This window comes from Vitis riparia, chromosome 7 (genome assembly GCF_004353265.1).
Source record: "Vitis riparia cultivar Riparia Gloire de Montpellier isolate 1030 chromosome 7, EGFV_Vit.rip_1.0, whole genome shotgun sequence".
NCBI classification, from domain to species: domain Eukaryota; kingdom Viridiplantae; phylum Streptophyta; class Magnoliopsida; order Vitales; family Vitaceae; genus Vitis; species Vitis riparia.
Window position 1 is genome coordinate 9,862,232 of NC_048437.1, and position 19,079 is coordinate 9,881,310.

Below are 19,079 nucleotides of genomic sequence, written 5' to 3' on the forward strand. Positions count from 1 at the left end.
TTTAATGTGTTTTTTAATATGTTTTAAAAATGATTTTTATTTATAATGTTTTATTTTTAGTTCTTTTTTATATTTATATAATTAATTTTTAAAAACAAATTTAGAAAATAAATAAAAATAATTAAAAATGTTTAAAAGATATATTTTTTTTAAATATCTTATTTTCTATTTTAAAAAAATAGAAAATGAGTTTTACTTTTTGGTCGTTAAATACGTTATCTCGTTCTTACCCTTTTTATTCTCTCTCATGTTTAAATTACTTAAAAAAAAAGAAAAAAAAAAAGAAGAGAAAATCGTGTTTGGTAAGAAGAAAAGTAAATGTTTTATTTTTAGTTCTTTTTTATATTTATATAATTAATTTTTAAAAACAAATTTAGAAAATAATTAAAAATGTTTAAAAGATATATTTTTTTTAAATATCTTATTTTCTATTTAAAAAAATAGAAAATGAGTTTTACTTTTTGGTCGTTAAATACGTTATCTCGTTCTTACCCTTTTTATTCTCTCTCATGTTTAAATTACTTAAAAAAAAAAAAAAAAGAGAAAATCGTGTTTGGTAAGAAGAAAAGTAAAATAATTTTCTGTTATTAAATAAAATAATGTGTTTAGATAAAAATATATGATATTTTTAAATTAGATCTTTTAATTGTTTTTATAAAATATAGAAAACTAGGTAAAAATATTTCAAATTCCTAAACAAATTCTAATTCTATAAAATATTATAAATATTATAAAATATGAGAATTTATGGATGATAATTCATATTGATATATATCTTTTTGTAACTCCCTTGATACCTCTAATGTTCTTTTTCTATATTCTGTTTTATTTTTATTTGAATATTTTTATTTATTTTTTTGTTTTTTTTTTCTCCTTATTCTTTTATTTTATAACACGTTATCAACACATGCTATGAGCACATAGAAAAAGAGAAGAATGCTCGAGGTACAAAAGAAAAGAGAAGAATTTATTTACAAAATTTTTTATAAGTGTACAACCTTATTCTCTTTAAATGAAATATGAATAGTATGTATTGTATTATTATAATTTTTATTTACTTTATCTCATAGTTAGAAGCTATATGAATCATATTTCATTAAATTTAAATATTTAATAACTAGAAGTTATATAGAAAAATTTTCATAACTAGAAGTTATGAAAAATATATACAATCTTCATAATCGGATGTTATATGGTAAATTAAAAAATTACAAATACATAGTCGAAAGCTATGAATAAGATCCCTAATTACTTTTTAATTATATTATATAATTAAAAGTTATATAAAACAATATGGTCAAAAGCTATATAATGAATATTTCATAGCTTGAAGTTATGTACAAATCCAAAATTACAAAAACATAGTTAGAAGCTATGTATATAACTCATAATTATTTGTTTTTAATTATACAGTGTAACTAGAAGTTATACAAAATTATATCATATGGCTAGAAGCTATAAAATGAATAGTTTATAACCCGAAGTTATGCACAAATTTACATAAAAAATAGTTTATAGTTTGAAGCTATATATAAATATAAATATTTTCTTGTTTTGACAAAATAATCATAACCCAAAGCTATGAAAGATATTAACTTTTAATTTTTTTTTCATTTCTTTTAATAATATTGTGTAATTGGAAGTTAGACATGAATAGTTTATAACCTGAAACTATGCACAAATTTACATAAAAAGTAGTTCATAGCTTGAAGTTGTGTACAAATTTCCATATTTTCTTATTTTGACAAAACAATCATAACCCAAAATTAAGAAAAATATTGGCTTTTAATTTTTATTTTGTATTTACACATTTTTCAAAACCTAGAATTATTGAAATAATTATTATTAATAATTGTTTCATAGCCAGAAGTTGTGCACACAAGTTTTAATTCTCTTGTATAACTAAAAGTTATACAAAACAAAATTGTCAATGAACAACTATGTAACTAGAAGATACATAAATTTTTTTCATTTTGTTGGATAACCAGAAGTTATATCATAACATAATTGTCAATTGTTAATGCTATTATAACATTATTCAAAATTTAATTATTCATAGCCTGAAGTTATGAAGAAAAAGTTAGTAAATTAATAATAATTAAAACTCGTATAACCAGAAGCTATATGAATATAATCATAAGTTATATAAATATTATTATTCATAACGCGAAATTATGAAAATGAAAAAATTAATATTCTTTGTGCTAATGAAAGATTATGCCAAAGTTGTTAATATGTACCCTTTTTTTTTATAGCTAAAAGTTATAGAGAACAAAATTAATTTTGTACAACTTCATAAAATTCATATAACCAAAAGTTATAGTAAAATATATTATAGTTTGAAGTTATGATAATAAACATATAGATAATATTTATATATTATCAAAAGATTAATATTTTATATATCAAGCTATACAAATAGGTAAGCGTTCGATATTTTTTTTTAATGAACTCCTATTATTAGAAGTTATACTATTATTAGTAGAAATATTTATATATGATGTGAAATTTTTGGGGTGCATGAAATTATGATATTTATATTTAATATTCTTATGTTAAATGTGATATTTTTGATTTTTTTTATTCTAATTATTTAATACACAATAATCTTTTGATATAATAGTTGAATTTTTCAATATCTATTGTTTTATATAGAAAGTTGAGATTTTTGAATAGCATATGTACTTATATCTTGAAATTTTTGGATAACATCTTTTATTTGGATTTACTTATTGAGAATTTAATAATGAAATTATGTGTTGAAATTTTTGATTTTTTTTTTTTGGATACATGTGAAATATGACTTCATCATATGATTAATAAATTGATTTTGCATGTCAATTTTCTTTAAGACATGTTTTTGTGATTGAAAATTTTGAGTTATATAAAATAATATATATTATTATATGTTGCCACATATGGTATTTTTATTAATGCAATAATTTCGTTATTCAAAAATAATTTTGAAATTACAATAAGTTCAACCATTGTTCTCAATGTATCATGTTATATCTTTACATATATATTTAGATAGATTTGTAGTATTTCAATTAAAGTTTTGAGACAACAAGATGCTTTAAATCATAATATGTTCTCTTGAAACTTTGATCTATGAATTAATTTTTGCACATTGATTTAGATTATAATAATATTTTAAATAAATTATTGGTCTATCACTACAATTACTTTGATTATTAAAATATTTCCTAGTTATTTCATATATAAATTGCTCCACATTTATAAAATCAAATGTTTGAGATATTTAAGAAATATTTAACTTTAAATTATTTTTTTTATATTTGTTTTGTTGTGTTATATATGCTTTCATTGTTTTTACACAACTTATTAAGATAAGTCATTATCGATGACTATTATTTTTTTCATTTATTTTAACTCTTTCTAAGATAATATTTCTTCAACTCTATAAAAGTGAGGTCTTTATGATATATCTTATGACTTGTTATTTTGATGAAACTCTTGTCGCATTAATTGTACAACATTGATGACAAACAATGTTAATATTATACCAGGAGATAAAAACTTGATTAAGGCTCTAGAAGAGCTTATATTATGTCACTAGTAGTATGTGAATGATAATCTATACCATACTAGATCTAAAAGAATCTTGTAAGACTAACTTGGTCCCTTGGGGTTAACAATGATACATTAATTCATTGTAAAGTCGTATGAATGTACATTATAAAAACCAGAAGTTTTTATCTAGTGATTAGTCTACTTACACTTGAAATATAGAATGTCATGTAGTGCAGATTATCATTTTGATGAAACAATTTTCCCATCGTTAGAGGGAGGAGCCAGTTTTAAAAGAACGATGTGAAATTATTTAGAATGCATTTACTTTGACTTATCTTGATCCTTGTATTAATCAATGTGAACTAGAAGTTTAAATGATTATTTATTTGCAAGAACTTGCAAATCAACTATCAAATGCTTTCATTAATGCAAAGAAAATGACAAAATCATTTTCACTGATCTAGAATATTCCAGTACGAATTGATGTCCTTGAAGGACAATTAAATGATGCATTGATGTCCTTGAAGGACGATTAAAAAATGAATTGACGTCCCTAAAAGACGATTAAATAATGAGTTGATATCCCTGAAAGATGATTAAATAATGCATTGATGTCCCTGAAGGATAATTAAATAATAAGTTGATGTCCTAGAAGGATGATTAAATTAATAAGTTGATATCCCTAAAAAACAATTAAATAATGTGTTGATGTGCTTAAATGACAATTAAATAATGAGTCTAAGGCAAGGTTGAAGCGTGGTAAACCTTGAAAAAGCAAACACATTTCCTATAAGAGGAAAACATAAGGAAAGATATATGAAAGGTGGCACTCTTGAAGAAGTTGCATATAAAGTGAATTATTAAAATGATTAATCAGTCTCAAGCAGCCCTTAAAGAGGCACAATTTAAATAAGTAGCCCTAGGAGAGGCATATGTTTCACAATTAGCTCCTAAAAAGATACAAATACTTGATAATGATAAGATCTCAATTATCTACTTATATATGGAGAAAAATGGGATTGAAATACTCTTATCATTGACAATATATTTTCTTTCCAAGTGACTATTGGCATCATAAGAAATGATAAGGATCCCAAAGTAGAAACTATGGACGAATGTCAACATAGAAAAGATTGGCCAAAATGGAAAGAATACATCCCGACAAAATTAGACACATTAGAAAAATGAGAAGTATTTAGACCTGTTGTCTAGACGCCTAATGTTGTCAAACTTGTTGGATATAAATGAGTATTTATAAGAAAGTGTAATGAAAAAAATGAAATCATGAAATATAAAGTGTGACTCATGGCTCAAGGTTTCTTGTAGAAACCTAGTATTGACTACGAGAAAACATATTCTCCTATGATGGATGCAACCATATTTAGATATCTAATTTGTTTAGCAGACTCAGAAGGACCAGATTTACGTCTCATGGATGTGGTTACTGCATATTTATATGGACCTTTAGGTGATGACATACATATGAAAATCTCTGAAGGAATTCAAATGTCTGAAGCAACTAATTCAAAAGAGTGTAGTATATACTCAATTAAGCAACAAAGATCCTTGCATTGATTAAACAATCCAAAGGCATGTGGTATAAACACTTCAATGAATATTTGAAATAGAAAGTATATGTGTATCACCTTATTTGTCTATGCATATTCATTATGTTGAATATTTCTAATTGTTATAGTATATGTGAAACATTTGAATTTTGTTGGAACTCCTAAAGAGCTTACAAGAATAGTTGACTATTTGAAAAGTAAATTTGAAATGAAAGATCCTAGAAAACAAAATTTTCATCTCGAACTGTAGATCGAGTACTTTTCAAACGAAATATTAGTTTATTAGTCAACATATACAAAGAAAGCCTTGAAACACTTTCATATTGGTAAATTACATCCATTAAATTCTTCAATGATAGTTCGTTCACTTGAAGTGAAAAATGATCTCTTACATTTTAAAGAAGATAATAAAGAACTACTTGGTCTAAAAGTATCATATTACAGTGTTATTAGTGCATTGATGTATCTTGCAAATTATACATGACCAAATATTGCATGCATTGTTAACTTACTTGTGAGATATAGTTCTACACCAACTTAGAGACATTGGAATAAAGTCAATCGTGTACTACAATAATATGGGTCTATGTTATTCCGAAGAATCAGAATCTTAATTGTTTGGATATGTAGATGTTGACTATCTTTTAGACCCCCACAAAGCTCGATCTCAAATGAGGTATGTATTTATTTATGGTGGTACAACAATATAATAGAGATCAATTAAGCAAATAATGGAAACATGTGGATTACCCTCCATCAGAGGTAATGCTACCAAGTTAATAATGTTGCATGCATTGCACAGATTAATGAATGATACATTAAGGGTTATAGAATCAAACATATATCGCCCAAGTCTTTTTACTTTCATTAACTTCAGAAGAGTGATGAAATTGCTATTCGACGAGTAAGATTAAGTGAAAATTTAGTAGATCTATTCACAAAGGCATTATCAACTATAATACTCAAGAAACTCATTGGAATACACTAACTCAAAGATCTTTATGTTGTGCTACTAGAGAAAATATAATCATGTCAACATGAAGGGGAGCTATTTTATAAGAATATCACTATGTTGTACTCTTTTTTTCATTTGTCTAGGTTTTATCCTATTGGGTTTTACTGTCAATGTTTTTAACAAGGCAATTGTAGTAATCCAAAAGAATATTATACTATTTTTCCTTCACTAGGGTTTTTCCCTAATAAGGTTTTAATGAGATATATTTTTGTGATCATCCAAAAGGAAGTGTTATAAAATATAAGAATTTATCTGATTATGAGAACTTGTGGATGATCATCCATATTGATGTATATCTCTTTGTAATTCAGATACCTCTAATGAAAATTCGTTATATTCTCTTCCTATATTCTATTCTACTTTTTTTAATATCTTTATTTATTTTCTTGTTTTTTCTTCTCCTTATTCTTTTATTTTGCAACAATAAAATAATTTTTAAAAATTATTCTAAAAAATAAGTTTTTAAAACTGTATTAAAACACTTTCTAAAAAGTTCCAATCATTAAGTGTTTTTGAAAAAAGTTCTATTATTAATGATAATTTTTTAAAATTATTTTATGATATTTTTTAAAATAAATATTTGTTTGGGAATTTGGAATATTCTTAATTTGTTTTTCATGTTTTTAATTATATTTGAAAATAATTTTTATTAATAATTGAAAACATTTAAAAGGTGTTCTTTAAGAACATTCTATTTTTGTATTATCAAAAGTGTTTTCTTATATTTTTTTTTTTTTGTTTTGGAGAATAAAAAATTGTTTTAAAAATAGTTATAAGAGGAGATCTAAATATTTCTACTTAAAATACCAAATAGGAAATCATTCCATTTTTATTCTTTCTCACACTTGAATTACATACAAATTGAAACGCTAAAAATTAATCTAAACCTTTTTCTTCGTTCTCTTTCAAACATAGAGAATAGAATCGCTAAAAAAAAAAAACCATAAAAGGCCCTCTTCAATTCTCATTCTCTCTCTTGATTTGGATTTATATTTCCTCTTTTCAAGTTATCTCACATTTTGTTTTGAAGTAAAAAGAAAAAATTATTTCCTTGAAAAATCACAAGCCAGAGAGGTTCAAAATTGTAAGAAGAAAACGGAACCCATCTTAGTTGTAATCAAATGAGGAAAATGAATCAACTTTTTTTTTTTGTAAGTATAGTCTTTATTTTCTAAATTTTTGGAATAGATATTACCTATAATTTGTAGGATAATGCTATGCAATGGTGTTTGGTTAAGGTTAGGTTTGGTACTTGATGTTTTTAAAATTTTGGAAATTTAGGTATTGAAACGTGACCAAGATAGTAAATTAAATATTTTTAATTTTTAAAATTTTCTCTATTATTAATCATGAATATGGGAATTAGATAACATTTCAAAGTATGGGAATATATAGTACCTATAATTTGCAAGATAATGTTATGCAATGGTGTTTGGTTAATGTTAGGTTTGGTACTTGATGTTTTTAAAATTTTGAAAATTCAGGTATTGAAATGTGATCAAGATAGTAAATTAAATATTTTTAGTTTTTAAAATTTTCTCTATTATTAATCATGAATATGGGAATTAGATAACATCTCAAAGTATGGAAATAGATATTACCTATAATTTGTAGGATAATGTTATGCAATGGCGTTTGGTTAAGGTTAGGTTTGGTACTTGACGTTTTTAAAAATTTAGAAATTTAGGTATTGAAATGTGATCATGATAGTTAACTGATTTTCTTAATCTTATTATTTAGCCAAAAGGAAAACCGTTAACCGATTTTCTTTTAAAATAATAATAAAAAATATCTTAAACCGTGTCTAAGGGTATTATTATCATTTTATTTATTTATGTTCCTATTGTTATCAAATATTAAAATGGAAACAAATAATCTTTCCATCTTTACATTTTTGGGTGCATCCAAATACAAAAATTGAAATCATCATATTCATTCCTATTCAAGGAAAAACAGTAATGACAACAAAATATTTATTTTCATTCATAATTTCTATGTACCAAACATGGTTTAATGGTTACCTATGATGGGATATAAAATGGTTGCATGATATTCCTTAATACGAATATGTATGGGTAAACAAATATTCAAACAACATTGAAAAAATAAAAGGCTAATCTAAATAGATAAAAAACACAAAAGAGGGGGGGAGTGAATTGGAGTTAAAAAAAATCTTTTTAAACACAATAAAATTAAGCACTAGAAGCACAAATATAAAGAGATAAGGTTATAGAAGGCAAACTCATATTTATAGTGGTTCGACACTTCCTTGCCTACATCCACTTTTCTCAAGCTCCTAACCGAGTGAGGGTTCCACTTATACTTGAAGCTTTAACTGAGTTTCTAATCACTTTTTACACTTTAATTTCGGGTCAAATGGACTCTTACACAATCTCTTCAAGTCTTTACTCACTTGAAGACTTTAACACTCAATTAACAAGTATGAATCTCTCAACCTAGCTCAACAATGGCTCAAATACGACTCAAGGTTAGGATGAATCACAAGGGTGCACTAAAGAATATGCAAATGAAGATTTAATGCACCAAGAAAAGAATGAAAGTTTTTATGACAAGAACAAGTAGGCAAACAAATAAATGCAGGTGTTCTCTTATCATAAATAAAGTGGAGCTCTCAATTTATAGGTTTCTAACATCGGGAGCCAAAAAGCTAAAAAGGTAACCTTGATTGGTCAAGCTAGGGGTCGACCAGTTCACTAGTCGTTGGAGCATTTAATATTTGGCAAGTGACCATTACCCTCGACCGGGAATGCAAATCTCTCGACCGAGAAAGAAAGGCTACTAGAAGAGAGAGAGTGTGTGTGTTTTTTGCATCTCTTGATCGGACCTCGACCGAGAATGAGTAACTAGTCGATCGGTACCCTAGTTGGTTGAGTTGAGCCTATTGGTTAGTGTCTCGACTGGTTCACCATTTTTTGCTCAAAAACCTATAATTTTATGGTCTTTTTGCTTCTAGCACTTAGGCAAGGTCTTTATATAAAATAACATGTCAATTTTGAAACATTTTACCTAAGGTTCATTTGATAGAACTTGAATTTTGATGGAAATATAACTTTAAAGCTTAAACCGAGTTTTCAAAGATGTATGAAAAGATATGAAAATCCTAAGTGCACTCATGCATTCATCTTACAATATTTCCTATGATTAAAAAGTCTTTTCAAAAGTCTTGATCTTGCGTCCATTAGGTCATTTGATGAATTTCTAAATTAATACATAAAATTCTTTATAATTCAAATCAATTAGTAACTTAAACATGGTTTGTTATAATCAAAACATGATAAGGAGAACCCTTGGGCTAATAATTATCTTATCATTTTATCATGTTTTATGCAATCAATTTTTTTATCACAATTTAATTTTAATTATTGGTGTTTCATGATTTTGGAATATATATTTTTATTATCTTTATATGTTGTTGAAGATAGATAATCAAAATTCAAGTTAATAGTTTTGATTTACAAAACTTAACTCATCTTTATAAATGAATTGTAACTATAATTAAGTTACTGTGAAATTTTAGAGTCAAAACCATGGTTTAAGCTCAAGCGAATATTTTGATTAAGAAGTCGATTTTAGTGAATTTTTTTGTATATCATAACTCACTTATAGTTAAGTCTACATAAATATTTTAGTTGAGAATTTAAATCTAATTAATTTATTTGAAAAAAAAAATTTAATCATAATTTAGTTTGAGTGAATACTATGATCGAGAACTTAAGTTCAATTAAATTCTTTATAAATGAAACTTAACCATAATTAAGTTCACATGAATATTATGATGAACTTGATATCAATTAAATTCTTTATAAATGAAATTCAATTATAATTAAATTCAAATAAATATTTTAATTGAGACTTGACAATACTAAAATCACCATAATTTTTTATAAATGAGATTCATTGCTTATAATCTTTTGATCTTGTCATGTGGTGACAAGTTTTCAACTCTAGATTAATTATTTATCTCTTTGAACAATTTTTTCATAGCAAATAATGGTGATTTTTTTTTTTTCGGTTTATAACGGTGAAGTGAAGATTTAGATTTCTTTTATCATTGAGGAAAAGGGAGAATATATAATAATAATAATAATAATAATAATAATAATAATAAAATTACATTTCTTACTGGGTTTATATTTACAAATAGTGTTTTTTTTTTTTTTTTTCTGTTTTTTAAATTTGGCTATTTCGTTTAAAAAGAATTAAAAAAAAAAAAAATTAGCGCGTGAAAGAAAAAGCGCGAAGGGCGCTGCCACATTTATGGAAAAAAACCAAAATCCATGATCCAAGATCCAACCATACCCAACTTCTACTGCAGAAGAGACTCTGATCATCAGTTCTCAATTCTCAAGGGAGAAGAAGAACCAAAGAAACTGGTTTACTCTGATTATCGGTTCTCAATTCTCAAGGGAGAAGGGAGAAGGGAGAAGGGTGAAGGGTGCAGGAGTTGTCCATGGCTTCCAACTCAACCGTTCCAATCCCGGTGGTTGCAACATTTGCATCTCCATTTGACACAGATGAGACTGATGTCCAGAGCCTACGTCCATCCTCGAGAAAACGTCAGAGTCTGTGGCCAGGCATGTACAACTCCCCAGTCACAGCCGCTCTCTGGGACGCCAGGCCCACAATCTTTGAAGCCCTGCTTGACCCACCTTTCCACGCCCCACCCCAAACCCAACTCCTCACCAAGACCCCCTCCCACAGCCGCACCTCCATCCTCTACAACTTCTCCTCCGACCACACCCTCAGGGAGCAATACAAGAACCCTTGGAATAGGGTCAGAATTGGCAAGTTGCTTGAAGACCTCGATGCCCTTGCTGGCACCATTTCTGATAAGGTAGCTTCCCTCTCTTTTCTTTACTTCCTTTTTTCCCAATTATATATATATATATATATATACATCCTACCAGCATATCTATTTATTTATTAATTTCTGTCGCTGACTTTGTTTGTTTGTTGAAACTTGAAATTAGCACTGTTCTGATGATGACACCACCACCAGGCCTCTCTTGCTTGTCACTGCTTCTGTGGACAAGATGGTCCTCAAGAAGCCCCCCAGCGTCGACCATGATCTCCAAATTTCCGGCGCTGTTATCTGGGTTGGCCGCTCTTCCATTGAAGTTCATCTTGAAGTCACTCAATCCACAAATGGTATTTTGATTCCACCTAATCCCTTGCTTTCATTTACGTCTATACCTGATAACACCTTCTACCTGTGCTTGGATGGTTTTTGTTGACAAACAATTGTAGCTTTTCATCAACTCATTCTCAATTTTAGCTCATGAATGAAGTTGTTCTATGCATAATCAAAGTTTTATAATACCCATATTGTGCTTTTGAAATCATAATTTTAGTCTCTACTTCATGTTCTTACTAAAGGTAAAAACAGAGAACAGATTGATGGTACATGGTAAAAAGGGTTCAACATTGAGCTTCATTTTCAAGATGCCACAATGCTAATCATTCAGGGTATATTCAATATTGGAGATAAAGTAATGGTCTCTTAGTGTTTGGTGTTGATTTCAATCTATACAAAGCCATCCATTTGGTTGAGGCATGTGAGCATAGCTCTGTTCTCAGTTTTAGCCTTACCATATTTGTGTCCCATTTCATCAATGAATTTCCTTGTGAAGCATATTTTGTTAATCGAGTTTGCTTCATCCATCTTATTGTTCGGATTTGTATTGTTACTACTTTGTTATTTTCCACTTAAAGTTTTCCTTTTTGCTTTCAAAAAGGAATACTTAAATCTGTAAACAGAATAACAGCACTTTAAAAAAGCATATCTATACTTTAACCGACCAATTCCTAATTTTATCAGGAATATGTTCTGATGTGGCCTTGGATCATCTGAATGAAGTACCAAAACCTGATCGCTTAGAGATATCACTTGGACATCAATCTCGAATTCTTCATGACTCTCTCTTTGACCAAAGGGGGATTTTATTTAATCAGTCTTCAATTTCCTTCTTCACGATTATGTGTTCTATTCTTTGACATATTATAGGTACCTGCATCTTAAAATATTCATCTATGAGTGTGAGTTACTCTTTTTCACATAAACCAAGGACACTGAGGGTGCAAGATGGTTCTCAAAACTGATACCAAGTTTGAGCCTATTGTGACTGAAGCCTGTTTTGGTTGTATCAATCAACTCTGACATTGATTATCTTTTCTTAATACATTTTATCGATTTTGAAGCTTTGTTACTTACAACAATATACTAAATCAATTCCATGTGTATGATCACTAACCCAACCAAAAATACCAAATAGGTTACCTCTCTGAACATTTCTTCTACTGCATACCTGTTGGCATGAAAGTATTGTGACACAGGCTATTACCAATTGCACTTGATATTAGGTGCCTCTTTTTCCACTTTCTGCAGAGAGCTCCAATACTTCAGACTCAGTAGTTCTTACAGCCAACTTCATATTTGTGGCTCTTGACTGTAAGACAAAGAAAGCTGTTCCAGTGAACCAGCTGTCACCAGAAACAGAACAAGAGAAGTTGCATTTTGAAGAAGCAGAAGCAAGGAATAATCTCAGAAAAAGGAAGAGAGGAGGAGACAGAAGAGACTTTGAGAATGGGGATGTGAATAGGCTTGAAGCACTGTTGGCTGAAGGACGCATCTTTTGTGACATGCCAGCCTTGGCAGACAGGGAAAGCATTCTTCTACGGGATACCTGCCTGGAGAACTCCTTGATTTGCCAGCCACAGCAAAGGAACATCCATGGTCGGATCTTTGGAGGGTTTTTAATACGCCGTGCATTTGAATTGGCATTCTCAACAGCTTATGTCTTTGCTGGCATGGTACCTTGCTTTCTAGAAGTCGATCATGTTGACTTCTTAAGGCCTGTGAGTAACTCACATGCTTCTTCCTTTCTTTTTCAACTAATTTGATTTTAGATGGATTCACTTGCAATGGAAATTCTATAACAATGGGAGAATAAATTTAAAAAACAGAAACCAGTTCTTCAACTACCTTTTCTCCATAACCAATGCTTTCATCCTTCATTCATCCCAGGTCATTAGCATCATATGCATGTGGAACATGAAATTATCCCCTTTTTCCTGCTGACCATTTTATTTTATTCGTATGTAACCTTTTGTAGATTAAAATTATGTGATTTGTCATTCAAAATCCATAGTGACTCGTAATCAAACGCCAGACAAGATTCATAGTGCTAGCATAGCTAAACACCAGTGCCAGTACAAACTAATTGCTGAATTAGTATGTACTGTAATTCCTTCACCCATCATAAACTTTACCTGATTCAAAATATGCCATACTGATATTTTTTAGGCTGTATGCAATGGGCACCAATTGATCATGAGACATGGGGTATTCCCCTTTTTCTTGTAACCATCTCTTGTTAAATTTCAAGTATGTTTTTGGTGGCACAGGTTGATGTTGGAGACTTTCTGCGTTTCAAATCCTGTGTTCTTTTCACTCAACTTGAGAACCCCGAACAGCCTCTAATCAACATTGAAGTTGTCGCTCATGTTACAAGGCCGGAGCTCAGGTCTAGTGAGGTGAGGTCCTGCAGTAGAAACAACAAATGAGCTGTTTTTACCATTACATTATATGTGTGTTCTTCATGATCATGCCCAAAAAAGGAAAGTGGCCACACTTGGTTAGCACTTTCAAATAAAGTTGAAGATTGCAGTTTTATGTGGGTTTAATGTTCACATATTCCCTATTTCTTTATCTTAATGCCTGTGCAGGTGTCCAATACATTCTACTTCACTTTCACTGTCCGCCCAGAGTCTAAGGCCACGAAGAATGGATTTAGACTTCGGAATGTGGTTCCAGCAACAGAAGCGGAAGCACGCCGCATTCTGGAGCGCATGGATGCTGAGAGTTTGTTGCTAGACAAAGATGAAACAGGACAGTAGACAACGAAGAGGATGCCTTGTTGCAGAAAGTCAAAAGAGCAATGAAATTAATGCTACTTTTCTAATATTATATCATGGGTTTCTGCTCTGTAAGCCTGAACTCAAAAGTCATGCAGATTTAATAACACAATTCAGAGCACTATCAGAAAGTATTAGAATTCACAGTTATCCAGCTCCGGTTCCCCATTATGTTCTAGTGCTTCAGAAACAGATTTGCTTATGTCAAAAGGTATATAGAATGATTGGAGGATCATGGCCATCAAATTATCCTTTGTTTGAGAATAAAGACAAGATTATTTAATACCAGTCGTTGCCTCCTGTTTCTGACTTGCAGCCTCTTGTGAGGTTCCCTGCAGACTTTATTTGGTTTAACCTCTCAAAATGTGCCCATTTGATCATGGGTTTCCTTGTGTGTAGTTGAAATTCTCCATGGTGGTTAGGTCATAGTAAATGGATTTGAATATCTGGGTTTTCCAAACAGACATCCTTTTTTTGCTACAGAGATATTTTGTGTTACTGAACCATCAAGCTTTGCAAAAGTGGGTCATTCACCTGGAATCCTCAAATAAGTTCTAAATAGTACTGGTTGCTCTCCCCTTCTCGCTTATGCCCAAATATAGGAATATTAGGAGGCAGGCTAGCAACGGGCACTCCATCTATGTCATACTAAGTAGTCTGACCCTCTGCAACTCTCATAGGTCTCATCCTCTGCTCCAACCTCTCCATGCGAGCCTCTTGTTCAACCATGCAGGCGTCGTCTATAACAGGGAGAGGTACAAGTGGCATCTGAACAGGCGACGCTACCTCAATCTAATTATGTAGAGTGAATGGTGTGGTATGTTGTGTCTGTTGAATGGGAGGAACTACCAGGTCTGAAGATATGGGATCCTGAGAAGTTAGTCTCTATACACCTTAGCTCTGATCTAGTCTCTATACAATCTCATGTTGGGTTGTTATAAGTTCTTATTGACTACAAATGTGTTCCATTTTGGTTCATGTAGATTTTATGTAATTATAATAACGTCTTATTCATATTAAGAGAAAAGAAAAAACTAACATTTGAGACAGATTACAAATTAAGCTTTTAAAGTAAAACCTTAATCTGTGTTTACAAATTCAAACCATCTCAACCCTTTTGATAAGCATCTTAGAGAGAAAAAAAAAACAAAATCAAAATAAACTACAAAATGATATATGAAAGTTTTGTCAAATTAAGTTGACTTTGCATGAAATGATAACAATAACTAAGATAAAAGTATATATTGTTATAACCAAAGTAATGAATGTCATTACATTAATTATAATAAATGTTAATTAAGTATTATTTATGACTTCCATTAATACTCATTAATGGAAACCATTACTGTTATTTATGAGTTTCATTAACATTCATTAATGGGAATATTAATGAAAGTCATTTGGAAAGCCTATAAAATTGTTTCTCATCCCCTATAATATGCATCCCCTAAGTAAGAAAGAAACTTCTTACTTTCTCTCATTATCTCTGTCTTTCATTCTCTTAACTTTCTCAACTCTCTTTTTTGATTCCTTCTTCCTATTATATATATTGTTAAAGTAATATATCTCTACTATTTTGACTTGCGTTGCATTTATCCTCGTTTTACAACATGTTATCAACGCAAATTGTTCTGAAGGTAATTCTTGTATCTTAAACTTGAAGTTATTTATATAGACTAAATTTTACATATTTATATTATTGTTGATTTGTTTTGTTACATATTCTTAAAAGTTATAAACAAATTATTTGATTTTGTTTATAATCAAAGTTATACCAATGCTATCAATTTATTATAATTGATTCTAATAATATTGTTTTGTCATATATTTGAAATTATTTGACAATGTCGAATCTCACAAAATTCGAATTTGTGGCACTTGACATTTCGGGAAAGAACTCTCTATTTTGGATCCTTGATGCTAAAATACATCTTGATGCAATGAATCTTGGAGCTATGATCAAAGAAAGAAATCAAGCATCCCTGTAGAATCGCACAAAAACACTGATTTTCCTTTGTCATCATCTCCTTGAAGGTTTTAAAAAAAAAATGTTTTTGATGAGAAATCATCAGTCTCGTCCAACTGGATCTGAACCATTCCCTGAAGTGAATGCAATATCGTCCCAAACTCGTGGACGTAGACGAGGACGAGGACGTGGTCATGGTCGTGGTCGTGGAAGAAATCCCCGATACTTATAGTAATAATTCATCAAATTCTCATAAAAGAAAAGCCTCATTGCACCACCAGAAGTGGAACAATACTGAGGCAAAACAAGAAAATGGGAAGTGTTTACAAGATAAACCTCCTAAGAACCATGAGAATAATTGTTATAGATGTAGTATGAAGTGACATTGGTCACATACCTATCGTACGCCCAAACATTTAGTTGACTTTTACCAAGCATCAATAAAAACAAAAGGAAAAAAGATAGATATGAATTTTACTGATGGTGATGGATTGGACCTAACCTACTATGACGCTGATTTCTTTGGAGGTCCCAATGAAAAAACAGACTATTTAATAAATGATGAGAAAATTAACATTGATTAATGTTACTTTATATATCAAATAATATATTATTATGTCATTTGATTTTCTTTTTTTATTTACATTATGCCTTGTTTTTTTTAGTTATATATTAAATCCATGTGTTATTTAGTCTTAAAATGAATGAGGATGATGTATGTCTCGTAGATTGTGCAATAACGCACACAATTCTTCGAGATAAAAGATATTTCCTCAAATTGACATTAGAAAAGCTAATGTAAGTACCATATATGGTACTACAAACTTAGTTGAAGACTTTGGAAGAGCAAACATAACGTTACCAAATTGAACTAGATTCCATATAAATGACGTTTATATTCTAGCAAATCCAGAAGAAATTTGCTCAGTTTTAAAGATATCCGCAGAAATGGATATCATATTGAAACTATGAATGAAGATAATGTAGAATATCTTTACATTACTTTCATTATATCTCTCCAGAAGCTTATAATGGAAAAACTCTCGACTTTCTCCTTTGGGTTGTATCATACAACTATAAAGTCTATTGAATCATATGTTGTCGTGAACTATAAGTTCAATGACCCAAAAGTTTTTGTCCTTTGGCATGACAGGTTAGGTCACCCAAAGTCTTCAATGATGCGTCAAATAATTGAACACTCACATGGGCATCCACTAAAGAACCAGAAGATTCTTTTGCCCAATGAATACTCATGTGTTGCCTTCTCATAAGGTAAATTGATAATCAGACCATCTTTTACTGAAGTCATATCTGAGTCACTAGTCTTTTTAGAAAGAATACATGGGGATATATGTGGACCTATCCATCCACCATGTGGACCATTTCGTTATTTTATGATCTTAATAAATGTTTCTACTAGGTGGTCACATGTTTGTCTCATTTCTACACATAACATTGCCTTTGCTAGACTCCTTCTTGCACAAATAATTAGATTATGAGCATAATTTCCATATTATTCAATTAAGACAATACGTCTTGATAATGCTGACGAATTTACTTCTGAAACATTCATTAACTAGTGCATGTCAATAGGGATAAATATTGAGCATCTTGTTGCTCATAATCATACCCAAAATGGTTTAGCAGAATCCTTCATCAAACGTCTCCAATTAATAGCTCGATCATTACTAATGAAAACCAAATTACTAACTTCTGCCTGGGGACATGCTATTATGCATGTTGCAACTTTAGTCCATATTTGACTTACAACTTACCATGAATACTTCCCTTCACAACTTCTGCTTGGAAAACAACCAAATATCTCTCACTTACGAATCTTTGGTTGTGCAGTATATGTATCAATTGCACCTACAAAACGCACTAAAATGGGTTCCCCACGAAGACTTAGGATTTATGTAGGTTTTGATTCTCCATCTATCATAAGATATCTTGAACCTTTGACAGACGATATTTTTACAGTCTGCTTTGCGGATTGTCATTTTAATGAGTGTGTTTCCCGTCATTAAGGGGAGAAAATTCGATTCCTGAAAAACGACGAGAAATTAGTTGGAAGACATCTACTATGACCCATCTTGATCCTCGTACAAATCAATGTGAACAAGAAGATCAAAGAATCATTCATTTTCAAAATCTTGCAAATCAATTACCAGATGCATTCATTGATACAAAGAAAGTGACAAAGTCACATATCTCGGTTGCAAATACTCCAGCATGGATTGATGTCTATGTAGGACAGTTAATAAATAAATCTAAGACACGCTTGAAGCGTGGTAGACCGATCGGCTCAAAAGATGTAACTCCTCGAAAAAGGAGAACCCAAGAAAAACTTGGCGCTCTAGAATAGACTATCAAAACGACTAATCAGTTTAAAATTGATAAATCTATAGCCCCAGAAGAGGCACAAATAATACTGAAAACCCTTGAAAATGCACATGTACCTGAAAATTGTGAGATATCAATAAGTTATGTACACACGGGAGAAAAATGAGATCGAAATAATATTGTTATTAACAATATTTTCGCTTTCCAAGTAGCCTCCGATATCATAAGAAATGATGAATATCCCGAACCACGAAATGTGGAAGAATGCCAACATAGAAATGATTGGCCAAAATAAAAAGAAATTATACATGCAGAGTTAAACTCATTAACAAAATAAGAAGTTTTTGGACTTGTAGTCCAAACGCCTGAAGATGTAAAGCCTGTTGGGTACAAATGGGTATTTATACAAAAGTGCAATGAGAATAATGAGATCATAAGATATAAAACGCGATTAGTAACACAAGATTTCTCGTAGAGACCTAGTATTGACTATGAGGAAACATACTCTCTCGTCATGGACGCAATCACATTTCGTTTTTTAATTAGTTTAACAGTCTCAGAAGGACTGGATATGCGTCTCATGGATGTTATTACAATATATTTATACGTATCCATGGATAATGATATATACATAAAAATTCATGAAGGATTTAAATTGCTTGAAGCAAATAGTACAAAGCCTCGTACCATGTACTCAATCAAGTTACAACGATCCTTG

At 30.1% G+C, this 19,079-nt stretch overlaps 1 protein-coding gene across 2 annotated transcripts; it reads left to right on the forward strand.

The window, feature by feature from the left end:
* Positions 1 to 10,393: 10,393 nt before the first annotated feature.
* On the forward strand, positions 10,394 to 15,064 carry LOC117919179 (acyl-coenzyme A thioesterase 9, mitochondrial-like). 2 transcript variants are annotated; one of them, XM_034836294.1, is made up of 5 exons: positions 10,394 to 10,972; positions 11,109 to 11,286; positions 12,499 to 12,993; positions 13,543 to 13,671; positions 13,864 to 15,064. In XM_034836294.1, exons 1-5 carry the CDS (start codon positions 10,416 to 10,418, stop codon positions 14,032 to 14,034), a joined length of 1,530 nt encoding a protein of 509 aa, XP_034692185.1. In that variant the 5' UTR covers positions 10,394 to 10,415; the 3' UTR covers positions 14,035 to 15,064. The 2 variants fall into 2 exon arrangements, with proteins under 2 accessions (XP_034692185.1, XP_034692186.1); XM_034836295.1 differs by having other exon boundaries at positions 10,490 to 10,972; positions 12,524 to 12,993.
* Positions 15,065 to 19,079: the final 4,015 nt, after the last annotated feature.